The sequence below is a fragment of the Schistocerca serialis genome, chromosome 3 (genome assembly GCF_023864345.2).
Source record: "Schistocerca serialis cubense isolate TAMUIC-IGC-003099 chromosome 3, iqSchSeri2.2, whole genome shotgun sequence".
Classification (NCBI taxonomy): Eukaryota; Metazoa; Arthropoda; class Insecta; order Orthoptera; family Acrididae; genus Schistocerca; species Schistocerca serialis.
This window is the reverse complement of record NC_064640.1, coordinates 160,050,906-160,065,141: the sequence shown is the minus strand read 5'-3', so window position 1 is coordinate 160,065,141 and position 14,236 is coordinate 160,050,906. Positions and strand designations below refer to the sequence as shown.

Sequence of the window (14,236 nt, the reverse complement as noted above, 5' to 3'; positions counted from 1 at the left end):
TCAACACTTTTCGCAGGGTCAGCATCGATCCAACGATATGCTGAAGCAGACAGTAAACACTGTAGCTTCTGAAAGTAATCCTACTTATCCAACACCATTGTAGCACTGCCCTTGTCTGCGGGTAAAATAGAAATATCCAGATCTACTCTGAAAGGACATAAAGCAACCCTCTCAGCTGCCATTGCATTACTCTCAGGTGGACGTGCCCCAGTCAACACATAGCTTGCTTCCCTCCTAACCTCTTTTGCAGCAGCAGGAGGTAGTTTCAAAACAGCCTGTTCAACAGAACTTATAAAGCCAACAACTGGTAAATGCTTGGTCATTGGTGCAAAATTTAAACCTTTCCCTAGCACCCTGAGCAGTTAAAGAAGGAAATTTCCATATGGACATGCAATCATGAAGTACTGACCAACCAATTAAAAGAAAATTCAAAAAAATTTAAGCAATCATTAAATGAATCCAAAATAATTCCTTGGGAACAAAATCTAACTGCGGTGAGTGTACTGGAGCCTTTTAAGAACATGTGTGAAACCAGCACATTGCATGATGCAACTGGCAGCAGGAGAGTTAATACGATGCACAACTATGGCAAATGGAACAATATTATGATCATGACATGCAACAAAAATGACAATAGACACTGAAACCTTATTCTACTAACTTCTTACATTGGTCATCTTTGGTTGCGTAGTGATGCTTTTTTTTTGTGTGTGTGTGTGTGTGTGTGTGTGTGTGTGTGTGTGTGTGTGTGTGTCATCTTTTCGTATATGATCTGCGAACTGTAGTTTTAAATTCCCTTGCACAGTACTTCCTTGCTGCATTTGTGCCTTGAAAATGACAAGGTGTGCACCTGTCAGAATACCAACAGTTGTTGAAGATGTCACCCAGATGCATTCCTATAAATTATTTGAACAACATGCCATCAACCTGCATAACACTATCAAAGAATTCTGAGTCTTGTGCAACAAGAGGGTATGGGCTTCACAAATTCAGAGCTTCATGAATTTATAATGATTCTTGCTGAAAAGTATTTCGGTCTCAGAAAACGTTATCATACAGGAATACAGAGCATGATCCATAATTATACAACAAATTAACATAAGTGGTATAAATCTGTAATTCCATGAATCTGTCATTTGTCAGTTCTTAAAAACTTGAAACATATGCACCTTTTCCAGTCACAAGGGACACTCCATTGCTTTGGAAATGAACAACAAATTACTGTGCTAAGGGGGGGGGGGGGGCAGTTGCTTTATACAACTGATATAGAATGTAACAGGTACTCTATCCTGTACACTCAATTAAGAGACTAATTGCTTTTTGAATTCACAGTTACTAATGTCTATAAACATATGCACCTTTTCCAGTCACAAGGGACACTCCATTGCTTTGGAAATGAACAACAAATTACTGTGCTAAGGGGGGGGGGGGGCAGTTGCTTTATACAACTGATATAGAATGTAACAGGTACTCTATCCTGTACACTCAATTAAGAGACTAATTGCTTTTTGAATTCACAGTTACTAATGTCTATAAGGCTAACTACATAAATAATAATAATAATAAAAATAATGAGGAGGAGGGCAAAAAACATGAGCATACTGCATGTCACGTACTTCCAGTAAGTACTGTTGTCCTCTCAGACAAACAATCCACTTTGTCGACTATAATGTATTACACATCTATTGCAACTGAATAAATCCCTTGGCTCACGATTTCAACTTTATTATTCATACTGCTGCACTACTGGCCATTAAAACTGCTACACCAAGAGGAAATGCAGATGATAAACAGGTATTCATTGGACAAATATATTATACTAGAACTGACATGTGATTACATTTTCATGCAATTTGGGTGCATAGATCCTGAGAAATCAGTACCCAGAACAACCACCTCTGACCATAATAACGGCCTTGACACGCCTGGGCATTGAGTCAAACAGAGCTTGGATGGCGTGTACAGGTACAGCTGCCCATGCAGCTTCAACATGATACCACAGTTCATCAAGAGTAGTGACTGGCGTATTGTGACGAGCCAGTTGCTCGCCCACCATTGACCAGATGTTTTCAATTGGTTAGAGATCTGGAGAATGTGCTGGCCAGGGCCAGGGCCAGGGCCAGCACATAATGCGGCTGTGCATTATCCTGCTGAAATGTAGGATTTCGCAGGGATCGTATGAAGGGTAGAGTCATGGGTCGTAACACATCTGAAATGTAATGTCCACTGTTCAAAGTGCCGTCAATGCGAACAAGAGGTGACCGAGATGTGTAACCAATGGCACCTCATACCATCACACCAGATGATATGCCAGTATGGCGATGATGAATACACGCTTCCAATTTGCATTCACCGCAATGTCGCCAAACACGGATGCGACCATCATGATGCTCTAAACAGAACCTGGATTCATCCGAAAAAATGAAATTTTGCCATTCGTGCACCCAGGTTCGTCGCTGAGTACACCATCGAAGGTGCTCCTGTCTGTGATGCAGCGTCAAGCGTAACCGCAGCCATGGTCTCCGGGCTGATAGTCCATGCTGCTACAAATGTCGTCAAACTGTTCGTGCAGATGGTTGTTGTCTTGCAAACATCCCCATCTGCTGACTCAGGGATCGAGACATGGCTGCACGATTCGTTACAGCCATGTGGATAAGATACCTGTCATCTTGACTGCTAGTGATAAGAGGCCGTTGGAATCCAGCACGGCATTCTGCATTAACTTTCTGAACCCACTGATTCCATGTTCTGCTAACACTAATTGGATCTAGACCAACGCCAGCAGCAATTTCACGATACGATAAACCGCAATAGCGATAGGCTACAATCCGACCTTTATCAAAGTCAGCAATGTGATGGTACGCATTTCTCCTCCTTACACGAGGCATCACAACAACGTTTCACCAGGCAATGCCGGTCAACTGCTGTTTGTGTATGAGAAATTGGTTGGAAACTTTCTTCATGTCAGCATGTTGTAGGTGTCGCCATCGGCGCTAACCTAGTGTGAGTGCTCTGAAAAGCTAATCATTTGCATATCACAGCATCTTCTTCCTGTCGGTTAAATTTCGCGTCTGTAGCATGTCATCTTTGTGGTGTAGCAATTTTAATGGCCAGTCGTGTAAATATCCAGTTTCAGTATTCTAAACTATGGAAGAATGGTTATCATTTTCTGATATGAAAGAGCCTCTGGCAGCAGTAATGTAAAGTAAGGGGCAGAACATACATGACAGTTACGTGGACAGCCTGTAACTAACCTGGAAGATGAAGAGCTTAGTGAAATGTGGTCTTAAGGAAAGAGGGATGGGGAGTGTGTCAGAGAGACTATTCAGGGGAGATTATCAGCAATGTGAAGCAAGAGCTAGTCCACCTCTTGGGAGGGGACTGTAGGACAAACAAATACCAATAAACAATTACAGAAATGGAAAGAAGACACAAAATTAGAGCATTTAGTATGAATTGCACCTTCACCTGGGATTCGTAAATGTTGAGAAAAACCTTGACTCAATTTCAGTTAAGTTAATAGTGCTTGAGAAAAGTGGCACTGGTTGAGTGTGAAGCAAACATAAATTAATGCAACAGCTTCTATTAAATTAAATCAGAATAATGACAAATTGAAAAAGGAGATTCCATGTTAGACATAGTCTTAGCAGTGCCAAAGGAAATCTTCAGAACCCTAAAAGGTGAAAAAGAAAAAGGAATATTTATTAATGGCACATATTTGGTTCACTTTCATTTTCTGATACCGTTGGAGTGTTTACCTATAGTGCAGATTACCTTAAATGACTAATGAAATAACTTAATTGAATGAGTTTGAAATCTGACCTTAAAACAATTTTAACAAGATTAAAACAATATATAGTCAAAACATCAAAAATAAATCTCTGTAAATTAACAGTGAGGTGACAGACATAAATGATGAGTATTAATATGGTCCTTGAGGCAGCTGAAGACAACTGGATGAACAGTATAAGGAATAAAGAGAAGAGCTAAAATGGAATGGTGTACCCTCAGTAAATCAAACAACATTTTCAAAACTAGGACTCCAATGTGTGTCAAATGTAAGTTTACAATCACTGTTTATTACAACTTTTGACTTATGACACTGAGACAGTTAGTTTCATGTTCCATGGATCATTTTGCATGGAAGATCTTAATGATGCGGAATGAGTCATTTTACATTCATGTGTTTTCTTTTCTTTTTCATAAAGAAAAAAAAAAAAGATATACAGATATTGTGAGTTAGTTAGTCCTAGCCACGAAGTTTTACACAGTACAGTAATAGACTTTCTTCTACAGAATAGAAGGAATCATCAAGGAGAAACTTTCTCAGTTTGTGTTCGAATTTTACTTTGCTGCCTGCTATTCATATAGATTTTTAATGAAAAAAACATCCACAAATTAAGGGTAGCTCCACAAACAATAAAGAAACACATATTTGGAGTTAGCGTGTGAAACAGGAAAAGCAAATAGATCAGGAAATTGACTGGGGTGGAAGACATAGTTATGACTGTAATGTTTGCCGGGCATGTAACTAGGTGAGTGGGTAGTAAAAGGACCAGGAAGCTTTCTACTGGATTCCAAGTGATGAGAAGTGACCAAAGAAATGGCCTAATCGAACATGGCTGGAGAAGTCTATAGGAGGTCTTTATCCAGCAGTGGATATTACTGTAATTATGATAATGAATGAATGAGAAAGGAACACAATGAAAAGTCTTTAGTAATAGGCGTGTCTGAAGAGCCTTAAGGTAACAATAGAAATCCTAAATTAGAATGGCCACATAACAATTTGTACCCTGCTCCTCGTGAATATGAGCCCATTTACTAACCACTGTGGTACCTTGCTTGGTGGTTTCCTTATGGCTTGTACTGCATAACCTGGATCTCTCTTATCTCTCACATGCCACCATTTCTTGACTGCGTAACTATGGAACATTCCTGTAACAAAACCTACTGTCCTTCAGCTGTCACCAAACTGGAACTCCACCAGTCCTTTTTTGTTGGTATTTGCTGCATTCTTTCTTCTGTCCTTTTCTTCTTCTGCTATTGAATTATGAGGCACAGTTGGCATAATAATGGACTTGTGTTTGGGAAGAACAGGATTTAAATGCACAATCAGCAAATTGGAAACAGATTTTCCATGGCTATCTTAAAAACGTTCACACAAATGCCTGAGTGGTTTTTTCAGTAATGTTACAACCAATTTCTTCACCCTCTGCCATTCACTTCAAGTGGGTGCTCTTTTTATAATGATCAGAATGCCAATGGAATGATAAATTTTAATCCTTTCTGCTCTAATTCTGTTTCACAATAAAGTTACTTTCATTGCACAACCTCAGTCTTCATTTATTTATTTTATTATTAATTTTTATATAACACCTATTCTCTAGGCTCCTTTCTGGTTGGCTTGTGGTCTTCATCTTACATCCACCTTAATGTGGACAATACTAAAGAGTAAAAACTGTCATAAAGCACCAATTAACAAATGATACTGGTATCATTTATGTCCAGTGGCACAAAATGAAGTTCACGACCTGGGAATGGAAGTAGTTTTAAATGACGGACTGATAGCAGTAAAAAATACATTCTACCAAATTATACCTTCAGTAAATAAATAAAACAACAAAGAAAAATAACCATGCTGACTATGGAACAGAAAAGCCCTACTTTAAAGGTAAATGATGTGGGTGAATATCTAATAAGATGATGATGATGATGATAGAATTCTTTAGACACACAACATCAAGATCTTTAGCATCGTACCAAAGTTGAGGGAGACAAATGTTGTTAAAATGAGTAACACTGTTATATAATTGTTGAATAACATATTTCCTAAACTGCCTGTCCCCCCCCCCCCCCCCCCCCCCCCCCGGATGCACCAGTGATTCTTAACAACACTAGAATCTCCAACCTAACAGTTTAGACAACTCACAAAATTTCAAAATGCATACCACATTTGTCTCATTGTCAGCTGGAATAGAGGGTAGATTCCCACTTCAATTTACTGCTGCCCTCTTGTTCAAGTACAAAACAAATACTGTTAAAATTTAATTTTTTGACGTACATACTCCACAATTGCCACAACCTGGCAGGTCTTCTCACAAGAGCAAGAAGCCTTAGGTCAGAAGACTGCAACCTACAAAGCGATGGGTCAATGTAACTTCATTCCTTCTTCGTGACTGAAACGAGGATTGTCATGACTGGACAGTTAGTTTCAAAGAACACAGCTAATTTTCTCACACTCCCAGCCACACTGTCTCACAATGGTTTACAACTTCCTGGCTCAGTAACGAGGAAATGGCTCATAAGTGGGCAACACATATTTCTGCAGTGTGTCCCTGACATACTTTCTTGGTTGCAATGTCAGTTTCCTCATATCCCTGGATTCTGACATGTCCTGTTACCCAGCAGAATACCACTTCCTTTCTGTGGTCACAGAGAGACACCGTAGACTCCCGAACCATCTGAAGCACTTTATCTGGTTGGTACATCTGTCAAGGTATATGGAGAGTGCTGGGGAAATCTCAGCATGTGAGAAAACAGAAAATCTTTCCAAAAGGACCTCATTATTCTCACATAATTATTAAAAAGCTGCCACATTGGGCTTCTTTGGTGGACCGGAAATGATATGGTGTACAGGTGATTGCAGTAGGAAGGAAGATTAGAGTTTAACATCCCATCGACAGCCCAGTCATTAGAGGTGGAACACAAGATCACATTACTAAAGGTTAACCTAACTCTGAAAGGCTGGATGGGGATCTGAAGCACTGCCCTCCTGAATGCATGTCCAGTGTGCTAACCATTTCACCTCTTTGCTCAGTAACTGCAGTATGGAATAGATTTTATACACTTGCCACATCATGAGTGGTCCCCCGGCTTCCACACAGATGCTGGAAATAGGGCTGGTCTTAAATGTCCCTGTGGCCACCCTGATTTCCTTGCAGTGACTAAAGCGAGAATCTTCAAGTGCGATGGCAGAGCAGAGCCACAGAGCCATACCCTGTAAAACCATAATCAAGGCAGTATCACACAAAGGCTCTATAAATCTAAAGTAAACGTGTTCTGTGCACTCCCCATGTTACGTGGATTATATATTTTCAAGTATTGAGTGCTCTGCGAGGCCGTGCTATCAGATGTCTCAAGTGTTGCAACCAAGTTTGTTTTTGTATAAAATGAAGCCCAAAAAACATAACAAATTAAAATTTAAAAATGATGTCCCTCATTTCAATTTCTGGAAGATTAAAAACACTTCTGGAATGGTTAAAAAAAACACACACACACACAGATTTTTCAGTAGAAAATTTAAAACCAGTATTGCCCACAGACTAAGACAAAAAGAAAACTACTGACATTTGAGGATGCTGTTCTGAGACATATTCTTGGAGTAGTGAAGGGTGGAGTTCACTGGAGAAAAAGGAAAAACTGTGAATTGCGAGAGTTATACAAATTTCTGTGATTAGTGAGAGGAGACTAAAGTTATATGGGCACATAATGCATTGAGAAGGCCAGATCACCAGGCAGTTGGTGGAAGAAGACATCAGGCTGAGGGAAAGACTACTGCTGGAGAGGACTGATAGAATCAGAGAAAATATGAGTATGATGGGACAAGCTGGAGAAGAATACATGGACTGAGAATGATGGAGGAGGCTGACTGGTGAGGCTAAAGGCTGACTGTGGTTTGTGTGGCCAAACTAGTAAGTTACTATTGCCTGTCTACTTCTGTAACCTCTTAAGAATTAGTTGCAACTACTGTAAGGTCACTGGGAGGCTGGAAAAAGAGCATAAAATTGAAAAACCATCCATGAATACTGTGCACTGCACAGGATCTTTACTATGGATGCAATACCATTAGTTGCTATTAAAAAAAAAGGTCACATTAAAATGGTGCCATGTGGGACAGGACACCATTCTCTTGTATAAAACAATCTGATAGAACATTACCAACTATATATTTAAAATAATGTTGCAAAAGGAAGGACCGCAGCAGGACTGTAATACACCCCTAAAAGACCGATACATAAAGTTGTTCGAGGATATTATGCATTTAAGTAATATTGTAGGCCTTCTCTACGTCAAAAATTAGATGGCACCTGTGCAGCAAAGCTGCCGCTTCCAGCATAGTCCAGTTATCAAGGTAGAATGATATCTCCCGAACTCATAATGAATGTGACTAAATAGCTGTCTGAATTCTAAGATCCATACACGACAGAGGATGATCATGTGCTCAGAGTTTTTTGCCGCACAGCTGCTGAGAGAAACACTTTGATACTACTCACACATCTATTTACAGGTTTGAGGAGGGGGATTATAACAGCATCTTTTCATGAGTTAGCGAATTTTTCTGTTTCAAAAAAGTTTAAAAAAATCAAGGGAGATTCCTTTCACATTTCTATTGGGGTGCTGCATCATGCTGTTATTGGGATTCCATAAGGACCTGGTAACTTATTTGTTTTCAGCTCTTTCAGTTGTTGGTCTACACTAAGGATGCTTATTGCTTTTTCATCCACTTGGGACGCTGTGTGATGGTCAAAAGGCAGCACAATTGTACGATTCTCCTGCGAGAACGATTTCTTAAATGCAAAATTTAAAACTTCAGGTTTACTTCTGCTATCTTCTACTGTCACACCAGATTTGTCAATGAGTGACTGAATAGAAGCCTTAGACCCACTTACCGATTTTATGGACCAATATTTTTAAAATCAGTTTGCTGCAGAATCCCTGAACATATTCTCAGTTTGAATACAATAAATTTCCTTGAGAGTGAATGGCTTCTGTCCCCCACATTCCCTGATTTCTGTAATGCATCTGACAGAGAGAGACACCGCCAACTGTTAACAAAGGTATAAGCATGCAGGATAGGTTCCCATGTATGTGAGTGGCTTGAAGACTTCTTAAATAACAAAACAGAGTATGTTGTCAACAACAATGAGTGTTCATCAGAGATAAGGCTAACATTAGTGTTGCCCCAGGGAAGTGTGATAGGACTGTTGTTATTCTTTTTATATGTAAATGATCTGGTGGACTGGGTCTCGGTCGGGCACACAGTTTTAATCTGCCAGGAAGTTTCATATCAGCGCACACTCCGCTGCAGAGTGAAAATCTCATTCTGGGTATGTAACAGTCTGTGGTTGTTGCTCATGATGCTGTAGTGTATGGGAAGGTGTCATCTTTGAGTGACTGTAAGAGGATACAAGGTGACTTAGATAAAATTTATAGTGGGCATGGTGAATGGCAGCCAAACTCATAATGTTCAAATACATCATTAATAATGATCTGCTTGACACATCACACTGAATAAATATCTAGGTGTAATGTTTCAAAGGAATATGAAATGGAATGAGCATGTAAGGATTATAGTAGGGAAGGAAAATGCTCGACTTTAGTTTACTCGGAGAATTTTAGGAAAGTGTGGTTCATCTGCAAAGGAGACTGCAATAGGACACTTGTCTGACCCAGTGTTGAGTACTGTTCAAGTGTTTTGGATCTGCTCCAGGTAAGATTAAAGGGAATCATCAAAGCAATTCAATGGTGGGGTGGTAGATTTGTTACCAGTATGTTTGAACAACATGCAAGTAATAAAGAGACACTTCAGGAACTCAAATGAGAATCCCTCGAGGGAAGCTGAAATTTCTTTCAAGAAGCACTATTGAGAAAATTTAGAGGATCAGCATTTGAGGCTGACTGCAGAACAATTCTACTGTTGCCTACATACATTATGCGTAACGACAATGAAGATAAGATTAGAGAGATAACAGCCCGTAAGGAGCTATACAGACAGGCTTTTTCCATAGTCTATTTGTCAGTGGAACAGGAAAGGAAATGACTAGTAGTGTTACAGGGCACCCTCCATCATGCACCATATGGTGGCTTGCGGACTATGTATGTGGATGTAGAATGAATGCTGTCATGACCTTATGATGTATCATGTGACACCAACAGAGCCAACTCCTGCTTCCAAACTGAGAAAGTGCACTTGTAACCTTCAACATTGATAGAACTGAAGTCAATGCTTCCCCTCTCAGCAATTACTCAAAACTGATGGAAAGCTGGGTGCTGTCTGACAGTGCACTTACGTGAGCAAAATGTTCCACTTTATTCTGGGCAATATCTCCTTTGCTGTTCTGGAAGGTACCAATCTTCATTAAAAGAGTAATTGTGCACACCTTGCATCTCTGTCCAAATTCCTTCTGACAGTTTCCCACACAATCAATCACTTACTGGAAACATTTAGGGAGCTCAGGCATGTCTGCCATGTTCATTTTTTGCTCTCTTTTATAACACAGCAACATTTTGCTCTCGCAATTTGAAAAACTCTGAGGTATACAACAGATGGTCTGCACTTGAACCTAAGCAGGGCCATGATTGCAGAGCAACATACTGCACTCCACCATGGAACAGACTGTCTTCTTAGTTGTCCTGAGGACTTAGGAATTGATGCTCCAGTTGTGAGGTCAATCATGCTGGTGACATGATCCACCTCTTTCTGGATGCCATCTCAACGTTCAAATACAGCAAGCAGGCTATACAGCTTTCTGTTTGTTTTGCTGAGGACCAATTATGGCAGCCATCCTTAGAGGACTACTCTTTCTGGCAGCTGTATCCATATCAGGAATTGGTCACTGGAATGTTGATCATGATCTACTTTCCACAGAATAGGGAAGCAAGTGAGCAAAGTGAAAGACCGATGGCAGAAAACAACTCTGTAGCAGTGGTAAAGCGCAATGGTAAAGCACATACGCTCGCTCATATCCAGAAGACACAAATCTCCTGTTAACAAGAGACCCTTGACAACCTTTGCTAAATGGTGAACACCCCCAGATGCTTAGTCTTTCTTGGCAGGGTCTGAAAAACCTGAGCTGGGATATGCTGAGTACTGTCCTCAAATACCCAGATTGCAAGGATGGTACAAACTTCTACTAAAACTCAAGCAGGCACATTTATATAAAGTGCACCAACCACAAATAATGTTGTCTTGTACTGTACCACTGTTGCTTCACAAGTGCAAGCCGATGGTATGGGTTCCTTCATTATTGCTTCAATTAACCCAGTGCTAAGTTGGCTGTCATTTTTCCAAGTTATCAGCAGTAATATAAAATAAACTACATGCTCGATGAAAAAAAATATACGATCCGTGCAAGAAAATGACCGAGACTCTCAGCTACTGCCACCATCACAGAATGAGGCAATTGAATGAGATAATTAGCAACCTATTAAGGGGTTGGCTGTTTTAACACTTCGAGCATGTTGTTACTGTGGGGTAAGACTTGTACACAGCATCAGAGCGATATAATGAAAATGTATTTCATTATTTAGTAATTAAACACTGACTTGTCATATAATGTAACTTTATATTATTGTTGCTTAATTAAATCGATATTAAAACTGACTTTGGTAATTCATGTTTACCTTGGTAACATGGAGACAACTATTCTTTAAATGTGTACAAAGCCCACAACATGCCCACTCCTGTGGCCCCATTTGTGGGTTATAAAGACCTCAACCTCACAGCGCACTGCATACCAATGGGGTGTATGACTGTTGAGTTTGAACAGCCATTTGCAGGGAACCTCTGGAGAAACGTGACCTGTGCTTTCTTCCAGCCACTGGGCATTGTTTTTTGTTCGAGGAACCTACAGTTTTTTTTAAATTAAAATAAGGACTAATTCTGCCACAAATTCTATATAGAAAGTGACACAGAGTCCACCAGGCCCTAGCAGTTTGTTTAGTTTAATAATTTCAGCTGTTTCTCAGTGTCCCTGGGACTAATATCTGTTTCACTTATCTTTGCAGTGGTGTGAGAATTAAATTGGGACAACACTCCTGGATGTTTATGTTTGCTTCACATTTAATGCACTTTTCGTCATAAAACTAAAACAGCAAATCAAATTCATAAAACCTATATTAGCTGATGCACACACCTTCTATGGGTATTTTGATGCATATTATGTAGGTATATTTTACATATACTGTGAAAAATACAAGGTGGGCCCAGAATGTAACTTTCAGCTGTATAAAATGCATGGTTAATTATACTTTTAAACTGGAGCCACAGTTCTTCTCCATGCTACTGTTCAGTGGTAAATGTTTCAAGTTCCTGATTTAGATATGTCACTACTGCCTCTCTATCTAGTTCACTAGACATATAAATCTGGCTGCCTGTTTCAGTTTCCCTCTCTAATATTATTTTAATGCTTCAGGTTATTTATAAGACCCACAGGAGGGTGAAGTTACTTGGGTACCACTAAGACCAAATGAAACTGCTTTGTTCAAAATTTGAAACTACACTGGAGAAGAAACAGTACCTAGAGTTGTTAATTATATTTTTTATTATTACATAATTAATATTTTGTATATCTTTGTTCTTGTTTCCTACTATTCATACCATTTTTGACATGACAATCAGATGAAGCATTAACTCATTTAAATAGTTACACAGGATGGAGTCACTGCAAGTAAAGATTATTATTTTGTTCCACAAGTAGGGCTACATCTACACAATGATTTGTACTGCTTATGCATTGCAGTAAGATCTATGGCAAATAGTATGCTGATGCTAAATGTAGCTATTACATTGTGCATTCAGTTGTTGTCCTATAACTCATGGCACAAGTTGAAACAATCTATACGATTTTGTGTTGATATGTTAACTTCTATTCAATGATTCATCATTCATAAATCTGCAATTAAATGTAGTCTCAAACCAATAATATAAAGCTTGATGACCCATACTGTCAGCTGAGTGTTGGTGACTGATTAGAATTTATCTACACAGATGGCCAAAACAATTCATGAGTGGTTGTGTGTAGTAACACTGTTGCATATCTACAAACAACAACAGTTTCATGAAGAGAATGACCACGTCTCTCTTGTCTTCATTAGTTCTATTTTTTTTAATTTGTCTTCGCAATGAAATTATCTCAATGTACATTCTAATAATGAACAGAGTATTCATATTGTTTTGTTCACAAGTGGCATCAGCTAGAGAAATTCACTTAGGGTACAAATTCGACACACTGAATAAATTTCACTTTTTACTCAAAACCAAATAGTGATTGAAACAAAATCATGTACGACATATGTCTACGACTTGTACGTGGATCGTTCAGCTGCAGCGAGAAAAGCTCTATGAGGCACCAATCTCCAATCAGTTTGTGGTAGAATAGAGAATGATTGGGTGTGGTAGTCAGGAAAATGTTCTTGTCTTGGGGATTTATCACTAACAACGCTCAACATACAAAGCAGTGAGAAAAAGATTATGGACCTTGTCACGATACACACAATGCTGAATTGCTACTCAAATACGTCAGGAGATACCCTAAAGCAAAAGAAGTAATGTGTTGTACATAAAAAAAGATCAGTGACTACCTCTACTTCTCTGTTACTACTAGCGTAACACGCTTAAATACCTTGCATGTCCAATATGCGCAGAATCGTATACTGTTGGTCCACACGAATACCAGTACACGAAATTCTTGTTTCTAGTTATAAAGGGAACCTTGCACTTTGTTAAAGAGTTATACACATTGATTGGGGTACGAAATCCAGATGGTTCAATCCATTTCGTAGATGTCGCACTCAGCGAAAAGCTTCGCAACTGTCGAAGCAATCCATAAATTTTAATAAGATTTTTCTTTTTCATGCTGGCTTACACCTCAGTAAATCAACAAAATTAAACTTCCGTCACCACTATGGCTACTACATTCCACTATATAATGTGTTCATTTGTTGTTCCACTTTTCGTCATCATTATGTTAGTACTGTAAAAGAACATAACAAAGTTTGTCAAACGTTATTGTATTGCTTTCAGAATATGATACAGATACACTGTATTTAACGCTTCTTGGCAACAACGCCTTCCGGCATGGCAAATGTTTGTCAACAACTGTAACCAAAGTTTATGGTCACCAAAGTACCTTAAATCTTCATTGCTAACAACGAGATCTTTGGTTGGTACAAAACCAAACACACACTTTTTGCTGTAGCTGTTCGGCCAAAATTTTATTGTGAAGTGGAGACAGGAATTTTATTATTGCAATAATCGTGACTTTTTAGCTATTTATCATTCAAATGTGTATTTTATGTATACAAATCTTCGAAAAGTATTAAACATTTATTTTCTTCTTTAGAAAATATTCACAAATAATTCTTAGAAAATGCATATAGTTATTTTATTAGTCTATAGAATGTTTGTTAATGATTTTTACGAGATATAAATTTCTCTACTTCACATTGCAAAGTA

General features: G+C 38.9%; 1 protein-coding gene across 2 annotated transcripts in view; it reads right to left on the bottom strand.

Moving 5' to 3' along the window:
- The window catches only part of LOC126469866 (cysteine--tRNA ligase, mitochondrial), a 103,795-nt gene extending 89,923 nt beyond the window's left edge, over positions 1–13,872 (bottom strand). Inside the window, exon 1 of one of the 2 annotated variants that reach the window (XM_050097176.1) lies at positions 13,404–13,872. In XM_050097176.1, coding sequence (XP_049953133.1) covers positions 13,404–13,636 — 233 coding nt within the window. In that variant the 5' untranslated portion in view covers positions 13,637–13,872. The remainder of the gene's footprint in view (positions 1–13,403) is intronic. The other variant, XM_050097177.1, reaches the window with a different exon arrangement.
- Between the last annotated feature and the right edge of the window lie 364 nt (positions 13,873–14,236).